At 43.7% G+C, this 24,884-nt stretch overlaps 1 protein-coding gene and 1 pseudogene across 3 annotated transcripts in view; both read left to right on the top strand.

Moving 5' to 3' along the window:
• Positions 1–5,735, top strand: part of LOC146050608 (uncharacterized) — a 22,349-nt gene extending 16,614 nt beyond the window's left edge. For 2 of the 3 annotated variants that reach the window (XM_083167692.1, XM_083167691.1), the window contains exon 4: positions 2,706–5,735. In XM_083167692.1, coding sequence (XP_083023818.1) covers positions 2,706–2,885 — 180 coding nt within the window. In that variant the 3' untranslated portion in view covers positions 2,886–5,735. The remainder of the gene's footprint in view (positions 1–2,705) is intronic. The other variant, XM_083167695.1, reaches the window with a different exon arrangement.
• A 4,523-nt stretch (positions 5,736–10,258) lies between these two features.
• On the top strand, positions 10,259–13,537 carry LOC146050292 (uncharacterized; annotated as a pseudogene).
• The last annotated feature ends 11,347 nt before the right edge of the window (positions 13,538–24,884 follow it).

The raw sequence follows: 24,884 nt of genomic DNA, 5'->3' as shown, positions 1-24,884 counted from the left end.
GCTCGGCAGTGCGATGTGTAGCCATAGGCTACAATGGGCTATCGCCATATCAGAATGGCGATAGCCCAGGGGTGCGATGCCGGGCTGCCCGATGTTGATACATCGGGCAGCTTTGCATCCCCCATAGAAACCTATGGGGGATGCGCCCGGCGGCGCTGCAGGGGGGGATCGCAGCAGGGATCGGAGAGCCCTGCTGCGGTGCCCCTTTAATACATTTCGGTGATACATAATATATGCGGTTTAGCCACAAATCTTACTTGATAAATGGGCCCCTTAGTGCTCAGACGCTACTACACAGCAGGGAGTAGCGGGCCCAGCCTGAGGGGCACATGGGCCTCCTCCCTTCTTACGACACCCCTGAGAGGGAGCTTATTCTGAAGGGATACAGTCATCGGGTCACAAACATGTTGGTGGACAGTCATTAGGTCAACATGCATTTAGGTCGACATGAGTCTATGTTGACATGCACTTAGGTCGACATGAATCTGGGTCGACATGGGTTAGGTAAACAGGGTCATTAGGTCGACATGGGTTTTTTTTTACATTTTTCTTTGAGCCAACGTGCCGACTGGTGGTATTTCATGCCCTACCATCCACTAGGGCGTGGTGGTAGAATATAATAGTGTGCCCGAAGCCTGGCGAGCGCACAAGTTTCAGTGTCCAGGGACAAAAAAGAAAAACGCCATGTCGACCATTTGAAAAATGTGAAACCCCCCATTTCGACCTAGACTCATGTCGACCTAATGGTGTCGACGTAATTACTGTCGACCAACAAGCTGGTGACCTAATGATCCATACCCATTCTGGAGAGGGAGCTTATACTGGAGAGGGAGCTTATACTGGAGAGGGAGCTTATACTGGAGAGGGAGCTTATACTGGAGAGGGAGCTTATACTGAATAGGGGGTTTATTCCTAACATGGAGCTTATTCTGGTGAGGGGTCTTGTTCTGGAGGGTGACCTTGTTCTGGTGAGGGGGCTTATTCTGCACCCCGAGGCTGGGAGTGGAGAGCAGCCACACAGAGCGTGGCTTATGTTACGGTCCTAGTATACAGTTTGTACTGTATGTCTTTAGCATATTGGGAACACACGGACATTATATCGGGTGTAATCTGCACAGATCAGCCACCTGCTCTCTGAGCTCATATGCAGCTAGTTGTGGTCTATGGGACCCACAGAACTATATTACAGTAATGAGATAACAGTGTTTTCCTGCTGGTTTCCTCTTAATAGCAGAACACAGCCCCTGACCCATTTCCTGCAATCACACGTGGAAATATATTTGTGTAACCCATTAATCAGATACAGCGCTGTCGTGTAGCGATCTCTGTTATCTTCATGCGTGTAACATGTGCAGAAAGTTCATTTTTTGAAAACAGAACAGGCACCATTTTGACCTTTGAAAGGTAGTAAGGTGATGAGGATGGACAGTGGCAGTAAGTGCAGGTGGCAGAGGCAGCAGTGGGCCAGTTCCAGCCATCAGCAGCTACAGAGGAGCCAGGGAGAGAGCCAGCAGAGGCACACTAAGAGCCAGCAGTGTGAGAGGGAGAGACAGCACTGTGCCAGTAAGCATGGCCACAACAAGGCCTTGGCCAGGGCTGACCTCAGAGGAACAGGCACAGCAGGAGGAGGTGGAGGACCCTCTTGCCTCCCCATCTCATCCCCTCACACAGGAGGACCTATTCAGCACACAGTCCGAGGAGGAGCTGCAGGAGAGACACATCTCTGAGGTCGACTGGCCTGAGGTGGAGGAAGATGGAGGTGAGGAGGAGGGTGATGCTGCCCTGGAGAAGGAGGGGGAAATGGCCGCAGAGGAGGTTGAGAAGGAGCCAGAAAGTGCCCGCACTCAAAGTGGCCGTAATGTGGAAAATGCGGCCCTTGTCTGCGCCATAGTGCCCGTATTTGACAGGCTGCTGAGGAAGCACAACAACAGGACCACGGCCCAGCGGAGGAGGGAATCCATCACTGGCGTGGTCAATGCCGCTAGCAGCCACAAAAGAAGTGTCAGAAATGTTAAGAAGAGGTTTAATGACATCAAAAGGCATCTCAAAGCCAAGATGGCGACAGAAATGAAAGAGGCCGCCCGCACTGGAGGAGGCACCACCCAACCGGTGACATACACATCGTATGAGAAGCAACTGAAAAGAATCATCCCACCAGAGGTCCTTCCTGGGCTCCATGTTAGGCCGATAGGCCACCAACGCCGCCCCCAGCTGATAAGTATTGACACATTTTCATGTACATCATCCATTGCAATGTTTTATAACGGTAATGCTCTCTTGTATGTTTGAATAACAATAGTGCTGCTGTGGAACTACATATCCCAGCAAGGGGAACTTATGTAAATGTTATGGTCATAAATTGCAATTGTTGGTGATGCTGGGTCATGTAGTTCCACACCTGCTGGTATTGGTCAAATGCCTACCAAATTATGTTACAGGTTCAAATTGGTCCGGCCCCAAACATATTGTTAATTCTGTCATGGCAACAACGCCTCCATACAGCATTATTTCAGGCATTTTTATTTATTTTTTAATTTTTTGGAAATGTTGTTATTCTTTCCTAACAACATACAATAATGGCCACAAATAATAGGTCACCGGGACCCATGTGCCCCAGGGAAAAAGGAATTATTGTTATGATGCATGCTGGAAAGAAATGCTGTCCGTGCAATATCTGGAACGGCTGTCCACCATTTTGTTTGCAGATCATCACTCCCGAAGTGTTCATGCACCACACACAGGCCGAGGCATATGTCTGGATTCAGAGGCTGCAGGTAAGCAAAAGGAATGCAAAACCATTACACATACAGTACACACACCCATGTACCATGCACAATAGGCTACACTACAATCTACACCTGCACACTACTGTAATCCAAATATAGGTTCAATGTCACCTACATTGTTTAAATAACTCCATGAAGCATGTTTTTAAATAGTAATACAGCTCATTGAACAAATGTAATATAGGGTAATGGCGGCCAGAATAGCACATTACAGTGCTGCCAGATATGCTGCCATGCCATGGACTCGGTGAGACCCACTACTACATACCAACGGATAATAATGTAATGTGAAACACCCATCAGACAAATCCTAACTCATAGCATAAAATGATTTGCAGGGTACATGTGTTACTGTACAGTACCCATTGTTATGTGGCATAACCCAAAACACACCTTAAATGCAATATGACACATACTACACAATTATGCTGGCATACTTACCCATTTCTCATTTTACGCAGGATCACCACAACTACTGCTGCAACCATCAGACACAACAGAGATGATGGAAGAAGATACCGAAATAATTCTGATTATTTCTTATATTATGAAGCCTTCTCACATTGAAGAAAACCGACAACTGCCACTCAAAGGCCGTCAACTGTGGTGACACCCCAGCAAACCACACCCACCCAAGCACCCCACACACCATCCACAGCAGATGAGGCAGCACGCTCATTACATACATTTAAACACAAATACAGTTCATGGAGATGCAAAGCCATCAAATGGGCAATATGGAAGGATACCTGAGAAATATCTTTCAGCAGCTAAAACAGCACCAAGTACTGCATTGGGCGCCCTGCAGACACAATTAAATAACCAAGAGTTAAATCTATTAGGTGCAGCTACATCCACAATTAGCAGTGTGTCAAGTACACCACTGAGTGTCTCACCAACTTCACCCCCACAGGGTCAGGTGCAAAGAACACAGGTTCCAAAAAAAGAATTTGCAAATGTTTTGGAATGCATTACGTGTTCTAGATAATTAATGGGGCAGTAATTGCACAATTAACGGCTAACGATTAAACGTTTCTTTGCCAATAAAGAAAATAATACTGATGATATTATACCATCTACCCAATCAAATTTTAAACCAGTTTCTACCTTTTACCCCACCCACTGCAAGGGAAGTTTTTTAGAATGTTTTAATAAAGTAGTATGTGAAGAAATAGATAAGGTGATTTTAAAAGAAAACCAAAAAACATATAAAAGAAATGTCAACCTCACTAAAAAAGAGTTCGAAACTTTAAAAACGCTTAAAGATGACAGTGATGTCATTGTAAAACCTGCAGATAAGGGGGGGGGGGGGTAGTTTTAATGAAAAAAGACACATATATGAAGGAAATAGAAAAACAATTAAAAATAGGAAATACATATAAAAAATTAAAAGCAGATCCAACTGCAAGAATTGCTAAAGCACTGCTCACTTTAACCACTGATGCCAGAGATTTGAACGTAATCACAAAAAATGAATATGAATTTTTGAACATAAAGGAACCATCAATCCCTACCATCTATGTACTTCCTAAAGTACACAAGGACCCGGTAAATACTCCAGGTAGGCCTATTATTTCAGGCTGCAATAGCCTAACTAGTAATCTCTCGGCCATAATAGATCACTATTTGCAGCCCATGGTGGTTAAAACAAAAGCGTACCTGAAAGATACCGGTGATGTGTTACGCAAAATATCCAGTTATAAGTGGTCTGAAAATGATTTTATTTGTAGTGCCGATGTTAGCACTTTATATACCATTATTGACAAAGAAAAAGGTATAGAGGCAGTCACATATTTTTTATCATACAGTGTTGACCTGCAAAAATTCATTTTAGATGGTATCGATTTTATCTTATCAAATAATTATTTTTATTTTGATGGCTTCTTTTATATACAGTGTATAGGGACAGCAATGGGCACCAGATTTGCCCCCAGTTACGCGAATTTATATATGGCGTACTGGGAGGATCTTACAATCTGGCCCGGTGGCCAAATGGGGGCAAATCTGGTGTCCTGGGTACGTTACATAGATGACGTGTTTTTTATATGGCGTGGTAGTGAAGAAAGTCTTACCACATTCTGTCAACATCTTAACACAAATTCTTTTAACATTCACTTTAGTTTTAATATTAGTAAAAGTGAAGTTTCATTTTTAGATCTGATGTTTTTTATAGAGGATGGTACTATGATGACGAAAACTTTCAGGAAACCAACAGATTCGAACAGTTTCATAGATATAAATAGTGCTCATCATAGGAATTGGCTAAGCGGCATTCCATATAGCCAATTTATACGCATCAAGAGAAACTGTTCTAACAAAATTATCTGTGAAGAACAACTTGAAGAGGTCACTGAACGTTTTTTAGCTAAAGGATATGCACAAGACACTTTAAATAAAGTAAGAGAAAAAGTAAGTGAAATAGATAGAGACAAACTTTTAAAAGAAAAAAAGCCAAAACGAGAAAAAAGAAAGTACGCAACACCAATGGGCCTTTATCTCAAAATATAATGATTCACACAAAAAAAAGAACAAGTGTTTAAACGTAACTGGCACCTTCTAAAACAGGATCCAATATTAGGGACCTTATTACCATCTAAACCCTCTTTCGTTTACCGAAAAGCAAAATCATTAAAGGACCACTTGGTTAGAAGTTCTATAGATGTGAACAAAAGACAAAGTGATAGAACTAGAGGGTTCCACCGCTGTGGAAGCTGCCTTATGTGCAAATCTGTAAAATCCTCTGAAAGAAAAATGGTGAATTTTAAAGTTAATGGCAATGAATACAAAATTGAAGACTTCATAACATGTCATTCAAAAAATATTATTTATGTTTTAGAGTGTGCCTGCGGGTTATTTTATGTGGGCAAAACCTCGCGCCAATTAAAGGTCCGCTTAGCGGAACACATCTATAATATTAGAAAAGGTCTTCTGACGCATAATGTTTCAGCTCATTTTAACCCCTTCACGACATTTGACGTATATATACGTCATGGTCGGGAAGTACTTCCCGACACATGACGTATATATACGTCATGACTTCTAACTGTCACTGCGTCTAGAGACGCAGTGACAGTTAGGTGATGTCTGCTGTCCCTGACAGCAGACATCCCCCCTCGCCGCCCATGGGGGGCAGGGGTGCTTCCCCGGTCGGCGATCGCTGTGATTGGCTGTTCAAATCTGAACAGCCATTCACAGCGTTTCCTGTGTTACCGGCGGCTAAGCCGCTCGGTAACACAGGGATTCACTGGTGATCGGTGCTGTCAAGTACAGCACCGATCACCACCGATGTGCAGCCCCCCCTCGAACCCGCCGGGCACTCACCCGGCAGCAGCAGCAGCTCCCCCGGCTCCCCCGGAGCGTCTGGAGCGCACGCAGCGCTGCCCTCCTCCCCCCTCCCCCCCGCAGCAGCAGCAGCAGCATCAAGCTGCAGAAAAAGTAAAAAATTAAATATATGCACTGAAAAAATATATTTATATATATATATATATATATATATATATATGTGTGTGTGTATATATATGTATATATATATATATATATATATATATACACACATATATATATATGTGTGTGTGTGTGTGTGTGTGTATATACCGCACCGATTACCACCGATCGCCAGCCCCCCCCCCCTCCCACCCGGCAGCCCCCCTCCCTCCCACCCACCCGGCTGCCGCAGCGCCAGCACCCCTCCCACCCCCCCGCCAGCCGCAGCGCCAGCCCCCCTCCCAAAGCTGGTGACTAAAATGGGGTCACTTGTGGGTGGGTTCCACTGTATTGGTGCTTCGGGGGTCTTGCTAATGCGACATAGCACCCACCATTCATTCCACCACCAAAAATCACTCCTTCCCTTCTGAGTCCTGCCATGCACCCAACTGGTATTTTTTGGTCACACGTGAGGCATTGCCGTACTCGGGAGAAATTGGGGCACAGATTTTGGGGTGCTTTGTCTCCTTCATTCCTTGTGAAAATAAAATTTTTTGAGCCAGAACTGCATTTTTCTGTAAAAAATTACATTTTTTTACACAAAAATGCAGATCTGGCTCAAAATTTTTCATTTTCACAAGGAATGAAGGAGACAAAGCACCCCAAAATCTGTGCCCCAATTTCTCCCGAGTACGGCAATGCCTCATGTGTGACCAAAAAATACCAGTTGGGTGCATGGCAGGACTCAGAAGGGAAGGAGTGATTTTTGGATTTTGCAGCACAGATTCTGGTTGAATGACCCCCGAAACACCCATACAGTGGAACCCCCCCACAAGTGACCCCATTTTGCAAACTACACCCTTCAGGGAATTCATCAAGGGGTATAGTGTACATTTCAAACCCCCCGGGGTTTCACCAATTTTGATACAACTGAGCTGTGAAAATGAAAAATTAATTTTTTTCATTTTCACTGCCCAGTTGTACCACAATTGGTGAAACCCCTGGGGGTTTGAAATGTACACTATACCCCTAGATGAATTCCCTGAAGGGTGTAGTTTGCAAAATGGGGTCACTTGTGGGGGGGTACCTAACTTTTAGCATCTTATGGTGCCTAGAAACCTACATGGTGCCTAAAAAATAATCTCATAAAAAGGTGGCTCCAAAATCAAGTAGGTGCTCCTTCTATTATGAAGCCTGTGGTTTGGTCACCGTGCACACTAGGGCCACATATAGGATATTTATGAAAACCAAAGAATTGGGGGAATCAATTTTTAGTCACATTTCTCTAGTAAAATCTACTGTGTTCCTTAGAAAAATGTATTAAAATTGCAAATCTGCAAAAAAAATGAAATTTTGAAATTTCACCTACACTTTCTTTTAATTCCTGTAAAACACCTAAAGGGTTAACAAACTTCCAAAATGCTGTTTTGAATACTGTGAGGGGTGCAGTTTTTGAAATGGCATCATTTATGGGGGTGTCTCACATACAAGTCACTCAAAGTCACATCATAACTGACCTGGTCCCTAAAAAAATCAGAGTTTGAAATTTTCTTGAAAATTTGAGAATTTGCTATTCATATTTGAAGCCTCCTAGTGTCCAAAAAAATGAAAATGAGGTTGAAATAATGATGGCAACATAAAGTAGACATATGGTCTATGTTAGTTATTCACTATTTTGAGTGGTAAGATTATTTGTCTCACAAGCAGAAAATTTAACATTTTGCAAATCGCAAAATTTTCCATTTTTTTACGACATTTTGGTATTTTTCACAAAAAAACACAGACTGTATCGACGAAAATTTACCACTAACTTGAAGTACAATGTGTCACGAGAAAACAATCTCAAAATCACTGGGATAAGTAAAAGCAAAAAAAAGTTATCCCCACTTAAGTGATACATGCCAGATTTGAAAAAAAGGGCTCTGTCAGGAAGGCAAAAACTGGCTCTGTCATGAAGGGGTTAAAACACATCATAATAGTAGTGAATGTTTTTTAATCAACTTTTGGGGGATCCAAGCAGTAACCCCAAGATGGCAGACCAAAGATATTGACAAAAGATTAGCACAGACAGAGATGCGTTGGATTCATCGCCTTAATACCATCGTGCCCAATGGTCTAAATATAGATTTTGAGTTGAAGCATTTTTTAACATGAATTGTTTTTAAAATTCACCATTTTTCTATACCCTTTTTAATACCTTTTTAATTACCCTGTTTTTATTAAATTTACTGTTTGGGTGTTTCCTTTTTTATATATATGGTGAATCTTTTTTTGTATTTGGTGAATCTGTTTCTTGTAGACACTATGCACTTTTGTGATATATAGAGTTTTTTGCACATTAATGCATGAATTTGCACAATTACTTTGTGCACTTTAAGAATGAATAATCACCATTATACGGAGAACCAAAAAGCTCTGTAATTACAACCAATTCTGTATGATTATATCTCTCTTTTTTGTATCTACAGATCGTTTGGCTGGCTCCGATGGGTTGTGGCTGTGACTGTGCGTGTCACACAGCGTAAAGCTGTGGAACGCACAGCCATTCAAATCTGCCCCCCTTCGCGCTGTGTCCGGGCTGTGTGGAACGCACAGCCATTAGCGATGACGCATCGCGCGGTCACGTGATCGTATAATTACACCCAATTTGTCCTACATATGATTTGTAAGTTTTTCCGGCTGCGTGGAACGCACGGCCATACCGGATGACGCAGGTAGTGCGACCACATGACCGGATTCTACCCTATGAGGTTCTTGGTCTATGTGAAAGTTAATTTTACTTCCGGCCACGGAGATCTGGCCAGGAAGTTAACGCTAATTACACACAGATGTATTTCAGCTATATATATACGTTTAGGAGGCTTATCCAGCACACTTCTGATGAAGGAACTGAAGTTCAGAAACGCGTTAAGTGTGCCTCCGTGTTTTATTTGTTGGACTCCTTGGTGACTCTGCTGCTTCCTGGTGATAGCAACCCCTTGGTCCGGACCAAGAACTGCTGCCCTAATTTCATCTGGGACTCACTGGATTGTTGCTGCTTTGCCTTGGAGAAACCTTTTGAATGCTTTATTTATGTCCATGTTTGTAAGTGCAAAATCCCATTAAATTGTTATATGTTTAAGACATGCTGCACTATTTTTGCTCTCTTTTATATTTATAGAGCTATTGGACAAGCAATTAATACTTGAAAATTAACCCCTCAAGGTGGTAACTGTATCACTTCATTTGTATATCACCTTTAGGTGTATCATTTGTCTGACAAACACCATTCAGCGCTTAGAGCCATATTTTTTCCTCTAGCAGTAATTGCACAAACCAAGCATTGCTTACATTAGTAAAGACATTACAGTTACTTGTGTCTGTGCTTTTTCCAGCGTAATGATTTTGGTAATTAAACTAAAATGATGTAACCCGCTATGGTACTGTGCAGTGAGGGTGTTACAATATATTGGTGTATTAGGTCATTTTTTAAATTGCCATACAGTATTATAAAAATGTACTTACCAGCATGTCATCACCAAGGGACACCTCAGGATAAGCAGGTTATTTCATTGGGCTCTGACTACTCCCCTAGATATTGGTGATAATGTATGGCAAATGGTTTATGGTATGTAAACACACTTACACCAAAGGTACATGGTAGGATAGTCAATAAATGCAATTACCTGAGAAATAGCGCCTAATGATCTCCCTATGCATCAGATCCCCCTCCTCGTACTCCTAACTACCATAGGTTGGGTAGTTTCAGCTTCCTGCACGGCTGCTGCATTGCCATCCTCCACATAACATGGTTGGGAAAGGGCAATGTTGTGTAATATGCAGCAAGCCTGGACGATCATCACTACTTTTGCTGGGTGGTAAATCAGTATTCCTGATGATCTGTCCAAACACCTGAAATGACTTTTCAGCACCCCAAAGGTGCGTTCCACAACATTGAGGGTGGCAATTTGTGCTTCGTTATAGCGGTGCTGTGCAGGGCCTTCTGGGGAACGCAGAGGTGTCATGAGCCACGGAAGACACCCATACCCTGAGTCACCTTTACAGAAAAGATGAGGTCAGTACAGTATATGGTAACGTATGTGCATTTGGTTAAAATGCGCAAGGGGGAAAAACACCAATCTTTACAGAATTATGGTAAAAGAGACTGATTCCACCTATATATTGGACATATCAGAAGACACTAAAGTGTCACTTCTGAGTAAAAATAACATGCACTATAGTACAGGTTACACTTACTGTTGGTAATTAGTGGTTTTATAAACAAGTATACCCATAATTTACCCAGACTGACATCACCTTCAAGTAATTGTGGGTTAGATACATTTCTGGCTAAACTTTACACACTATTCACACACTACACGGGAGTGCAATAAATTTATAGTATGTAAATTAACACATAATAGCACTATACATAGTGCGCAATCATTTACATAACTTAATATGTACTTAACAAGTAGCCAGCGCTCCGGCATTTGGTGGTCCTGGAATCGGTCCCAGAGGGCTGAGTAATGCAGAATATAGGCATCATGGCAGTTCCCTGGGTAGCCTGCAACCACACTGAGTATTTTGAGGTTGGCATCACATACCACCTGCACGTTAAGAGAGTGACGCCCACGCCGATTGACGTAGACATGTCCCCAAACGTGCGGTGCTTGAAGCCCAATATGGCTGCAATCTATGACTCCCAGCACATTTGGGAATGCTGAGCCCGACGTCCGGATCCCGACTGCCCGAACTCAGACAGCATGGTGGGCGCAACAAAGCCCCTTGCGGGCTCGCCACCTATTCTATTCTCCCTCTATGCCATTATGCACCAGTGTGGATAATTTATCAATACCCACTAACAATGAGACCTGTTTCCCTGGTAATGTAGATACTGTTACACAAAGTACAGCCTATAGAGAGGACACAATCATTACATGCGGACGGAAAGTGGGTAACGGCTACATCATCTCATTATGTGCATCACGGAAGTCACACAGGGGACAGACTGTTTCCATGTACTGAGTCTGTGAGAAGTTTTAAATACAATTCAAAATCAGAGAAACCGTTTTCATGTCCTGAGTGCGGAATTTTTTAAAAATACATATCAGGTCTTGTGGAGCATAAGAAACTTCACACAGGTGAAAGGCCCTTTCCCTGTTCTGAGTGGGAAATGTTTTACACAGAAATGGAAACTTGTCATACATCACAGAAAACACAGAGATAAGAGACCCTTTCCATGTGCTGTGTGGGAAATGTTTTGCAGTGAAATCATGTCTCGTTATACATCAGATAAGTCATACAGGAGAGAAACCTTTTCCGTGTTCTGAGTGTGGGAAGCGATTTATGTGCAAATCACGACTTTTTGAATACAAGAAGAGGCACGGGTGAGAGACCGTTTCAATGTTCTGAGTGTGGGAAATGCTTTACACTAAGGGCTTTATTCTAGTTCACTCTTAGAGGCAAATTCCTTCTTAGATGGACAAAACCATGTGCACTGCAGGTGGGGCAGATGTAACATGTGCAGAGAGGTTTTTCTTCAAAGTGAGATCTATATTGCAGTGTAAAAATAAAGCAGTCAGTATTTTCCCTGCACAGAAACAAAATAACTTGCCAAAAGCTAAAGCTCTCTGCACATGTTACATCTGCCCCCCTGCAGTGCACATGGTTTTGTCCAGCTAAGAAGGAATTTGCCTCTAAGAGTGAACTAGAATAAGGCCCTAAGAACATGTCTCGTCCTACATCAGAAAATGCACACAGGTGAGAATTTATTCCCATGCTCTGAGTGTGGGAAATGTTTTGCGCAGAAATCAAATCTTGCCACACACCAGAGAAGTCACACAGGGGAGAGACCCTTTCCTTGTTCTGAGTGTGGGAGATGTTTTGCGCAGAGAGCTAGACTTGTTAGACATCACAGAACGCTCACCGGGTAGAGACCCTTCCTGTGTTCTGAGTGTAGGAGATGTTTTGCGCAGAGAGCTAGACTTGTTAGACATCACAGAACGCTCACCGGGGAGAGACCCTTCCTGTGTTCTGAGTGTGGGAGATGTTTTGCGCAGAGAGCTAGACTTGTTAAACATCACAGAACGCTCACCGGGGAGAGACCCTTCCTGTGTTCTGAGTGTGGGAGATGTTTTGCGCAGAGAGCTAGACTTGTTAGACATCACAGAACGCTCACCGGGGAGAGACCCTTCCTGTGTTCTGAGTGTGGGAGATGTTTTGCGCAGAGAGCTAGATTTGTTAGACATCACAGAACGCTCACCGGGGAGAGACCCTTCCTGTGTTCTGAGTGTGGGAGATGTTTTGCGCAGAGAGCTAGACTTGTTAGACATCACAGAACGCTCACCGGGGAGAGACCCTTCCTGTGTTCTGAGTGTGGGAGATGTTTTGCGCAGAGAGCTAGACTTGTTAGACATCACAGAACGCTCACCGGGGAGAGACCCTTCCTGTGTTCTGAGTGTGGGAGATGTTTTGCGCAGAGAGCTAGATTTGTTAGACATCACAGAACGCTCACCGGGGAGAGACCCTTCCTGTGTTCTGAGTGTGGGAGATGTTTTGCGCAGAGAGCTAGACTTGTTAGACATCACAGAACGCTCACCGGGGAGAGACCCTTCCTGTGTTCTGAGTGTGGGAGATGTTTTGCGCAGAGAGCTAGACTTGTTAGACATCACAGAACGCTCACCGGGGAGAGACCCTTCCTGTGTTCTGAGTGTGGGAGATGTTTTGCGCAGAGAGCTAGATTTGTTAGACATCACAGAACGCTCACCGGGGAGAGACCCTTCCTGTGTTCTGAGTGTGGGAGATGTTTTGCGCAGAGAGCTAGACTTGTTAGACATCACAGAACGCTCACCGGGGAGAGACCCTTCCTGTGTTCTGAGAGTAGGAGATGTTTTGCGCAGAGAGCTATATTTGTTAGACATCACAGAACGCTCACCGGGGAGAGACCCTTCCTGTGTTCTGAGTGTGGGAGATGTTTTGCGCAGAGAGCTAGACTTGTTAGACATCACAGAACGCTCACCGGGGAGAGACCCTTCCTGTGTTCTGAGTGTGGAAGATGTTTTGCGCAGAGAGCTAGACTTGTTAGACATCACAGAACGCTCATCGGGGAGAGACCCTTCCTGTGTTCTGAGTGTGGGAGATGTTTTGCGCAGAGAGCTAGACTTGTTAGACATTACAGAACGCTCATCGGGGAGAGACCCTTCCTGTGTTCTGAGTGTGGGAAAAGTTTTGCAAATAAATCAAGTCTGGTGAGACACCAGGGAACTCACACCGGTCAGATACCCTTTCCTGGGACACGTCGGATCAGAAACATGGCCTACGACAAGGGGAAATGGGCCGTAAAGTGACACTGCACTGCTTTCTGATTAAAGGTGTGATAGTATATGTAATTAGTTCTGTAAATGTTATTACTCACTGGGGATTGGTTACATTCCAAATGCAATTTTGTGATGCCATGTGGCTAATTTTGTACAATCGTTCCCGTTTATAACTTAGCGAGTCAGTTTGCGTATGCAGTGTGTAGAAGGACGTGGGGCTAAACTGTTCTTTATGAATGGGGTTTAGGCGCAATTATGCACTAACTGTGGTTCCGGCTCAGATCTATCTGTCTGTGGACAACAGCCCAGAAGGCAAACCAGCACATCTTTATCTGGGCAGCCGGCATGTCACTAACTGCAGAAGCGGCATGCAGTGGATGGGGAGCCAGCTTCTACCCGCTGCTGGCTAACAGTGACTCTCCGATATCTGCCACGGAATGTCCACAGCCTGGAAAGTAAAGCTTCAACTTGGAAACAAATTGCAAAAAGATGGGGTTCCTTAGCGCATTTCTCCAAAACTTTGGCTTTTTCAAGAGGAAAGGCAGACAAAAATAACCTCACCCTCCATGGGCAGGGGGAATATAAATTGAATATACGTTTTTTTGCATAAAGAGTTTATTGGTTCTCTGGTAGCTAGATGCCCAAATATGTTATTTTGATAATCAGGGATGATGTTAGGAGTTAGGCCACATCCTATGCACATTATTACATTCATCTTATTATGTTCATTCAGTCTGTGCACCTCTTCCTTGTAGTACATGCACCAGGTATCGCTGCATGGGAGTCAGAGCGTCTCACCCCGTAGGGTCTATGTATGATAGAAACAATGAAAGTAGCTTCTGAAACTGCCTCTTAGCCATTTCCCCTTTCCTCATTGTTCCTCACACCAGGACTATGCAGATGCTTTGCTGGTGTCCATATGAGTGGAAGGGTTAGAGTACCGCGGCCAGAAAACAGGCGAATTGCCTGATTCGCTAAAAAAAAATGGCGAATCAGAGGCATAGAATACTGGCCTTTGTGTCTGTATAGTTCTAGTTATGAGAAATGAACCTGATAGCTGCAGCTGTCCTCAGTGACTGCAGGATATGTAATACATACAGAGGAACACCCTGTGACCACGTGATGCGGTCGATTGGTCGACCACTACTTGTCAAGAGGCAATAGATCTACACATGGAAAAGACCGACAAGATTCAAGTCGACATTGACAATAGGTCGACACAAGCAAAATGGCAACATAAAAATGGTCAACACGAGTTTTGGGGGGATTTTTTTTGTTTTTTACTCATTTGTTCTTACTTCACTTTCCAAGTGGGAATAAACTTACATTTAGTATGGTGAGCCCGAAGCATGGCGAGTGCAGCGCTACACCTATACAGTGTCCATGTCTGCAGGTTTTGACAGATGCCCCACAAAAGTGAAAAACGCAATGTCAATGTAAACCTTTTCCTGTCAACCATTTTCATGTCGACGTTTTGCTTGTGTCAACCTTTTGTCAATATTAAAGCATGTCCACCTTTTTCATGTGTCAACCTATTACCTGTCGACGACCGAATTACTGTCCATATAATGATCTGCACCCATGCACCACACTAAACTAGTACATATATCTGCTTAGTTATGAATTACAAGAAACCAGTGATAATAGATTTATAAATTGCGGCCATTTTCTTATAGCACAAACCAATGCCTCCCTAATTTTTATTCTCACGTTCGTATAAGTCAGTCTGGACGGTTAATAATATCAAGAAAACTTTATGTGTAAATACTGACTAATATCTGTATAAAACTATCCGGGAAATGTCCCCTATAGCACAGACTGTAGCTGCTGATATTGGTAGAGAATTAATACACTGGCGGCCATTTTCTTGTAGCCATGCACAACCTTTCATCCTTCTCACAACACGTGATGCTGCAGAGGGGGCGGGGCTACGCACACCCCCGGTAAACTGGAAGCGGATTTGACGCCTGCATATTGTATATATACTTCCGGGTCGGTGAGCCTGAGCCGGGCTGCGGTAATATTTCTGTGTGCGTGATAATGTTGTTCTTACCGGGGAGGACGGGATATTATACTGTGCGGTATAACGGGGATCCCCAGCGCCCCCTGTATATAATGTGGCGTGATTATCATTATTATATAGGGGAGGGCATAACTCCCAACATGACCCTCTCCAGGAGGGACACAATGCTCTGTTCCTGGACTTTCTGTCTGAATGAAAAACTGCCATCACCTGTGTTGAAAAACACCTTTCTTATCAATAACCCTGTTCAGCACAGGTGATGGCAATCTTAAATGCAGAGGAAAGTCCAGACACAGAGCATTGTGTCCCTCCTGGAGAGGGTCATGTTGGGAGGTATGGGAGGGGTCGGTATAGTGATATATAATGAGGGATAATCCCCCGGCACACGCTGCGTATGTGATATTATATAGGGGAGGGGTCTGTATAGTGATATATAATGAGGGATAATCCCCCAACACACGCTGCGTATGTGATATTATTATATAGGGGAGGGGTCTGTATAGTGCTATATAATGAGGGATAATCCCCCGGCACAGGCTGTGTATGTGATATTATATAGGGGAGGGGTCTGTATAGTGATATATAATGAGGGATAATCCCCCGGCACACGCTGCGTATGTGATATTATATAGGGGAGGGGTCTGTATAGTGTTATATAATGAGGGATAATCCCCCGGCACACGCTGCGTATGTGATATTATTATATAGGGGAGGGGTCTGTATAGTGATATATAATGAGGGATAATCCCCCAGCACACGCTGCGTATGTGATATTATTATATAGGGGAGGGGTCTGTATAGTGATATATAATGAGGGATAATCCCCCGGCACACGCTGCGTATGTGATATTATTATATAGGGGAGGGGTCTGTATAGTGATATATAATGAGGGATAATCCCCCTGGCACATGCTGCGTATGTGATATTATATAGGGGAGGGGTCTGTATAGTGATATATAATGAGGGATAATCCCCCGGCACACGCTACCATACCTCCCAACTTGTGTCCGGATGAAATAGGGACACTCGCGAGCGCCTGAAAAGGGGGCGGGGCGTATGCAAATGAGGTCGCGGCTTATGCTAATTAGCCGCGACCTCATTTTCATACGAGAATAGACGCTGTGCGCATGCGCACAGCGTCTATTCTACTAGATTGGGGGGTCTCCCAACTGCCACCCCCCCGCAGCGGGACAATGCCTGCCGCGGGTGGGACGTCGGGACAGGACCCGAAAATCGGGACTGTCCCGACGGAATCGTGACAGTTGGGAGGTATGCGCTACGTATGTGATATTATTCTATAGGGGAGGGGTCTGTATAGTGATATATAATGAGGATAATCCCCCGGCACACGCTGCGTATGTGATATTATTATATAGGGGAGGGGTCTGTATAGTGATATATAATGAGGGATAATCCCCCGGGACACGCTGCGTATGTGATATTATTATATAGGGGAGGGGTCTGTATAGTGATATATAATGAGGGATAATCCCCCGGCACACGCTACGTATGTGATATTATTATATAGGGGAGGGGTCTGTATAGTGATATATAATGAGGGATAATCCCCCGGCACACGCTGCGTATGTGATATTATATAGGGGAGGGGTCTGTATAGTGATATATAATGAGGGATAATCCCCCGGCACACGCTACGTATGTGATATTATTATATAGGGGAGGGGTCTGTATAGTGATATATAATGAGGGATAATCCCCCGGCACACGCTGCGTATGTGATATTATTATATAGGGGAGGGGTCTGTATAGTGATATGTAATGAGGGATAATCCCCCGGCACACGCTGCGTATGTGATATTATTATATAGGGGAGGGGTCTGTATAGTGATATATAATGAGGGATAATCCCCCGGCACACGCTGCGTATGTGATATTATTATATAGGGGAGGGTCTGTATAGTGATATATAATGAGGGATAATCCCCCGGCACATGCTGCGTATGTGATATTATTATATAGGGGAGGGGTCTGTGTAGTGATATATAATGAGGGATAATCCCCCGGCACATGCTGTGTATGTGATATTATATAGGGGAGGGGGTCTGTATAGTGATATATAATGAGAGATAATCCCCCGGCACACGCTGCGTATGTGATATTATATAGGGGAGGGGTCTGTATAGTGATATATAATGAGGAATAATCCCCCGACACACGCTGCGTATGTGATATTATTATATAGGGGAGGGGTCTGTACAGTGATATATAATGAGGGATAATCCCCCGGCACACGCTGCGTATGTGATATTATTATATAGGGGAGGGGTCTGTACAGTGATATATAATGAGGGATAATCCCCCGGCACACGCTGCGTATGTGATATTATTATATAGGGGAGGGGTCTGTATAGTGATATATAATGAGGGATAATCCCCCGGCACACGCTGCGTATGTGATATTATTATATAGGGGAGGGGTCTGTATAGTGATATATAATGAGGGATAATCCCCCGGCACACGCTGCGTATGTGATATTATTATATAGGGGAGGGGTCTGTATAGTGATATATAATGAGGGATAATCCCCCTGGCACATGCTGCGTATGTGATATTATATAGGGGAGGGGTCTGTATAGTGATATATAATGAGGGATAATCCCCCGGCACACGCTACGTATGTGATATTATTATATAGGGGAGGGGTCTGTATAGTGATATATAATGAGGGATAATCCCCCGGCACACGCTGCGTATGTGATATTATATAGGGGAGGGGTCTGTATAGTGATATATAATGAGGGATAATCCCCCGGGACACGCTACGTATGTGATATTATTATATAGGGGAGGGGTCTGTATAGTGATATATAATGAGGGATAATCCCCCGGCACACGCTGCGTATGTGATATTATTATATAGGGGAGGGGTCTGTATAGTGATATGTAATGAGGGATAATCCCCCGGCACACGCTGCGTATGTGATATTATTATATAGGGGAGGGTCTGTATAGTGATATATAATGAGGGATAATCCCCCGGCACATGCTGCGTATGTGATATTATTATATAGGGGAGGGGTCTGTGTAGTGATATATAATGAGGGATAATCCCCCGGCACATGCTGTGTATGTGATATTATATAGGGGAGGGGGTCTGTATAGTGATATATAATGAGAGATAATCCCCCGGCACACGCTGCGTATGTGATATTATATAGGGGAGGGGTCTGTATAGTGATATATAATGAGGGATAATCCCCCGACACACGCTGCGTATGTGATATTATTATATAGGGGAGGGGTCTGTACAGTGATATATAATGAGGGATAATCCCCCGGCACACGCTGCGTATGTGATATTATTATATAGGGGAGGGGTCTGTATAGTGATATATAATGAGGGATAATCCCCCAGCACACGCTGCGTATGTGATATTATTATATAGGGGAGGGGTCTGTATAGTGATATATAATGAGGGATAATCCCCCGGCACACGCTGCGTATGTGATATTATTATATAGGGGAGGGGTCTGTATAGTGATATATAATGAGGGATAATCCCCCGCACACGCTGCGTATGTGATATTATATAGGGGAGGGGGTCTGTATAGTGATATATAATGAGGGATAATCCCCCAGCACACGCTGCGTATGTGATATTATTATATAGGGGAGGGGTCTGTATAGTGCTATATAATGAGGGATAATCCCCGCCACACGCTGCGTATGTGATATTATTATATAGGGGAGGGGTCTGTATAGTGCTATATAATGAGGGATAATCCCCGACACACGCTGCGTATGTGATATTATATAGGGGAGGGGTCTGTATAGTGATATAATGAGGGATAATCCCCCGGCACACGCTGCGTATGTGATATTATTATATAGGGGAGGGGTCTGTATAGTGCTATATAATGAGGGATAATCCCCCGGTACACGCTGCGTATGTGATATTATATAGGGGAGGGGTCTGTATAGTGATATATAATGAGGGATAACCCCCCGCCACACGCTGCGTATGTGATATTATTATATAGGGGAGGGGTCTGTATAGTGATATATAATGAGGGATAATCCCCCGGCACACGCTGCGTATGTGATATTATTATATAGGGGAGGGTCTGTAGAGTGTTATATAATGAGGGATAATCCCCCTGCACATGCTGCGTATGTGATATTATTATATAGGGGAGGGGTCTGTATAGTGATATATAATGAGGGATAATCCCCCGGCACACGCTGCGTATGTGATATTATTATATAGGGGAGGGGTCTGTATAGTGCTATATAATGAGGCATAATCCCCCGTCACACGCTGCGTATGTGATATTATTATATAGGGGAGGGGTCTGTATAGTGATATATAATGAGGGATAATCCCCCGGCACACGCTGCGTATGTGATATTATATAGGGGAGGGGGTCTGTATAGTGATATATAATGAGAGATAATCCCCCGGCACACGCTGCGTATGTGATATTATATAGGGGAGGGGTCTGTATAGTGATATATAATGAGGAATAATCCCCCGACACACGCTGCGTATGTGATATTATTATATAGGGGAGGGGTCTGTATAGTGCTATATAATGAGGCATAATCCCCCGTCACACGCTGCGTATGTGATATTATTATATAGGGGAGGGGTCTGTATAGTGATATATAATGAGGGATAATCCCCCGGCACATGCTGTGTATGTGATATTATATAGGGGAGGGGGTCTGTATAGTGATATATAATGAGAGATAATCCCCCGGCACACGCTGCGTATGTGATATTATATAGGGGAGGGGTCTGTATAGTGATATATAATGAGGAATAATCCCCCGACACACGCTGCGTATGTGATATTATTATATAGGGGAGGGGTCTGTACAGTGATATATAATGAGGGATAATCCCCCGGCACACGCTGCGTATGTGATATTATTATATAGGGGAGGGGTCTGTATAGTGATATATAATGAGGGATAATCCCCCGGCACACGCTGCGTATGTGATATTATTATATAGGGGAGGGGTCTGTATAGTGATATATAATGAGGGATAATCCCCCGGCACACGCTGCGTATGTGATATTATTATATAGGGGAGGGGTCTGTATAGTGATATATAATGAGGGATAATCCCCCGGCACACGCTGCGTATGTGATATTATTATATAGGGGAGGGGTCTGTATAGTGATATATAATGAGGGATAATCCCCCTGGCACATGCTGCGTATGTGATATTATATAGGGGAGGGGTCTGTATAGTGATATATAATGAGGGATAATCCCCCGGCACACGCTACGTATGTGATATTATTATATAGGGGAGGGGTCTGTATAGTGATATATAATGAGGGATAATCCCCCGGCACACGCTGCGTATGTGATATTATATAGGGGAGGGGTCTGTATAGTGATATATAATGAGGGATAATCCCCCGGGACACGCTACGTATGTGATATTATTATATAGGGGAGGGGTCTGTATAGTGATATATAATGAGGGATAATCCCCCGGCACACGCTGCGTATGTGATATTATTATATAGGGGAGGGGTCTGTATAGTGATATGTAATGAGGGATAATCCCCCGGCACACGCTGCGTATGTGATATTATTATATAGGGGAGGGTCTGTATAGTGATATATAATGAGGGATAATCCCCCGGCACATGCTGCGTATGTGATATTATTATATAGGGGAGGGGTCTGTGTAGTGATATATAATGAGGGATAATCCCCCGGCACATGCTGTGTATGTGATATTATATAGGGGAGGGGGTCTGTATAGTGATATATAATGAGAGATAATCCCCCGGCACACGCTGCGTATGTGATATTATATAGGGGAGGGGTCTGTATAGTGATATATAATGAGGGATAATCCCCCGACACACGCTGCGTATGTGATATTATTATATAGGGGAGGGGTCTGTACAGTGATATATAATGAGGGATAATCCCCCGGCACACGCTGCGTATGTTATATTATTATATAGGGGAGGGGTCTGTATAGTGATATATAATGAGGGATAATCCCCCAGCACACGCTGCGTATGTGATATTATTATATAGGGGAGGGGTCTGTATAGTGATATATAATGAGGGATAATCCCCCGGCACACGCTGCGTATGTGATATTATTATATAGGGGAGGGGTCTGTATAGTGATATATAATGAGGGATAATCCCCCGCACACGCTGCGTATGTGATATTATATAGGGGAGGGGGTCTGTATAGTGATATATAATGAGGGATAATCCCCCAGCACACGCTGCGTATGTGATATTATTATATAGGGGAGGGGTCTGTATAGTGCTATATAATGAGGGATAATTCCCGCCACACGCTGCGTATGTGATATTATTATATAGGGGAGGGGTCTGTATAGTGCTATATAATGAGGGATAATCCCCGACACACGCTGCGTATGTGATATTATATAGGGGAGGGGTCTGTATAGTGATATAATGAGGGATAATCCCCCGGCACACGCTGCGTATGTGATATTATTATATAGGGGAGGGGTCTGTATAGTGCTATATAATGAGGGATAATCCCCCGGTACACGCTGCGTATGTGATATTATATAGGGGAGGGGTCTGTATAGTGATATATAATGAGGGATAACCCCCCGCCACACGCTGCGTATGTGATATTATTATATAGGGGAGGGGTCTGTATAGTGATATATAATGAGGGATAATCCCCCGGCACACGCTGCGTATGTGATATTATTATATAGGGGAGGGTCTGTAGAGTGTTATATAATGAGGGATAATCCCCCTGCACATGCTGCGTATGTGATATTATTATATAGGGGAGGGGTCTGTATAGTGATATATAATGAGGGATAATCCCCCGGCACACGCTGCGTATGTGATATTATTATATAGGGGAGGGGTCTGTATAGTGCTATATAATGAGGCATAATCCCCCGTCACACGCTGCGTATGTGATATTATTATATAGGGGAGGGGTCTGTATAGTGATATATAATGAGGGATAATCCCCTGGCACACGCTGCGTATGTGATATTATTATATAGGGGAGGGGTCTGTATAGTGATATATAATGAGGGATAATCCCCCGGCACATGCTGTGTATGTGATATTATATAGGGGAGGGGGTCTGTATAGTGATATATAATGAGAGATAATCCCCCGGCACACGCTGCGTATGTGATATTATATAGGGGAGGGGTCTGTATAGTGATATATAATGAGGAATAATCCCCCGACACACGCTGCGTATGTGATATTATTATATAGGGGAGGGGTCTGTACAGTGATATATAATGAGGGATAATCCCCCGGCACACGCTGCGTATGTGATATTATTATATAGGGGAGGGGTCTGTATAGTGATATATAATGAGGGATAATCCCCCGGCACACGCTGCGTATGTGATATTATTATATAGGGGAGGGGTCTGTATAGTGATATATAATGAGGGATAATCCCCCGGCACACGCTGCGTATGTGATATTATTATATAGGGGAGGGGTCTGTATAGTGATATATAATGAGGGATAATCCCCCGGCACACGCTGCGTATGTGATATTATTATATAGGGGAGGGGTCTGTATAGTGATATATAATGAGGGATAATCCCCCTGGCACATGCTGCGTATGTGATATTATATAGGGGAGGGGTCTGTATAGTGATATATAATGAGGGATAATCCCCCGGCACACGCTACGTATGTGATATTATTATATAGGGGAGGGGTCTGTATAGTGATATATAATGAGGGATAATCCCCCGGCACACGCTGCGTATGTGATATTATATAGGGGAGGGGTCTGTATAGTGATATATAATGAGGGATAATCCCCCGGGACACGCTACGTATGTGATATTATTATATAGGGGAGGGGTCTGTATAGTGATATATAATGAGGGATAATCCCCCGGCACACGCTGCGTATGTGATATTATTATATAGGGGAGGGGTCTGTATAGTGATATGTAATGAGGGATAATCCCCCGGCACACGCTGCGTATGTGATATTATTATATAGGGGAGGGTCTGTATAGTGATATATAATGAGGGATAATCCCCCGGCACATGCTGCGTATGTGATATTATTATATAGGGGAGGGGTCTGTGTAGTGATATATAATGAGGGATAATCCCCCGGCACATGCTGTGTATGTGATATTATATAGGGGAGGGGGTCTGTATAGTGATATATAATGAGAGATAATCCCCCGGCACACGCTGCGTATGTGATATTATATAGGGGAGGGGTCTGTATAGTGATATATAATGAGGGATAATCCCCCGACACACGCTGCGTATGTGATATTATTATATAGGGGAGGGGTCTGTACAGTGATATATAATGAGGGATAATCCCCCGGCACACGCTGCGTATGTGATATTATTATATAGGGGAGGGGTCTGTATAGTGATATATAATGAGGGATAATCCCCCAGCACACGCTGCGTATGTGATATTATTATATAGGGGAGGGGTCTGTATAGTGATATATAATGAAGGATAATCCCCCGGCACACGCTATGTATGTGATATTATATAGGGGAGGGGTCTGTATAGTGATATATAATGAGGGATAATCCCCCGGCACACGCTGCGTATGTGATATTATTATATAGGGGTGGGGTCTGTATAGTGATATATAATGAGGGATAATCCCCGGCACACGCTGCGTATGTGATATTATTATATTGGGGAGGGGTCTGTATAGTGATATATAATGAGGGATAATCCCCCGGCACACGCTGCGTATGTGATATTATTATATAGGGGAGGGTCTGTATAAGGCTATATAATGAGGGATAATCCCCCGGCACACGCTGCGTATGTGATATATAGGGGAGGGGTCTGTATAGTGATATATAATGAGGGATAATCCCCCGGCACACGCTGCGTATGTGATATTATTATATAGGGGAGGGGTCTGTATAGTGATATGTAATGATCGATAATCCCCCGGCACACGCTGCGTATGTGATATTATTATATAGGGGAGGGGTCTGTATAGTGATATATAATGAGGGATAATCCCCCGGCACACGCTGTGTATGTGATATTATTATATAGGGGAGGGGTCTGTATAGTGATATATAATGAGGGATAATCCCCTGGCACACGCTGCGTATGTGATATTATTATATAGGGGAGGGGTCTGTATAGTGATATATAATGAGGGATAATCCCCCGGCACACGCTGTGTATGTGATATTATTATATAGGGGAGGGGTCTGTATAGTGATATATAATGGTGTATAATAAGGCACACACACTCACACACACTATACATGTGATGTTAAACAGAAGAGGGGTGTGTATACCATTACTTGTACACACAGAAGCACTGCAGGGAAAACATGCCAGACCATAGTTGGTCCATTGGAAGAGTGT

Source organism: Crinia signifera, chromosome 12 (assembly GCF_055691185.1).
Source record: "Crinia signifera chromosome 12, ASM5569118v1, whole genome shotgun sequence".
Classification (NCBI taxonomy): Eukaryota; Metazoa; Chordata; class Amphibia; order Anura; family Myobatrachidae; genus Crinia; species Crinia signifera.
Note: the sequence above shows the minus strand (reverse complement) of the source record. Positions and strands in the feature narration are given on the sequence as shown.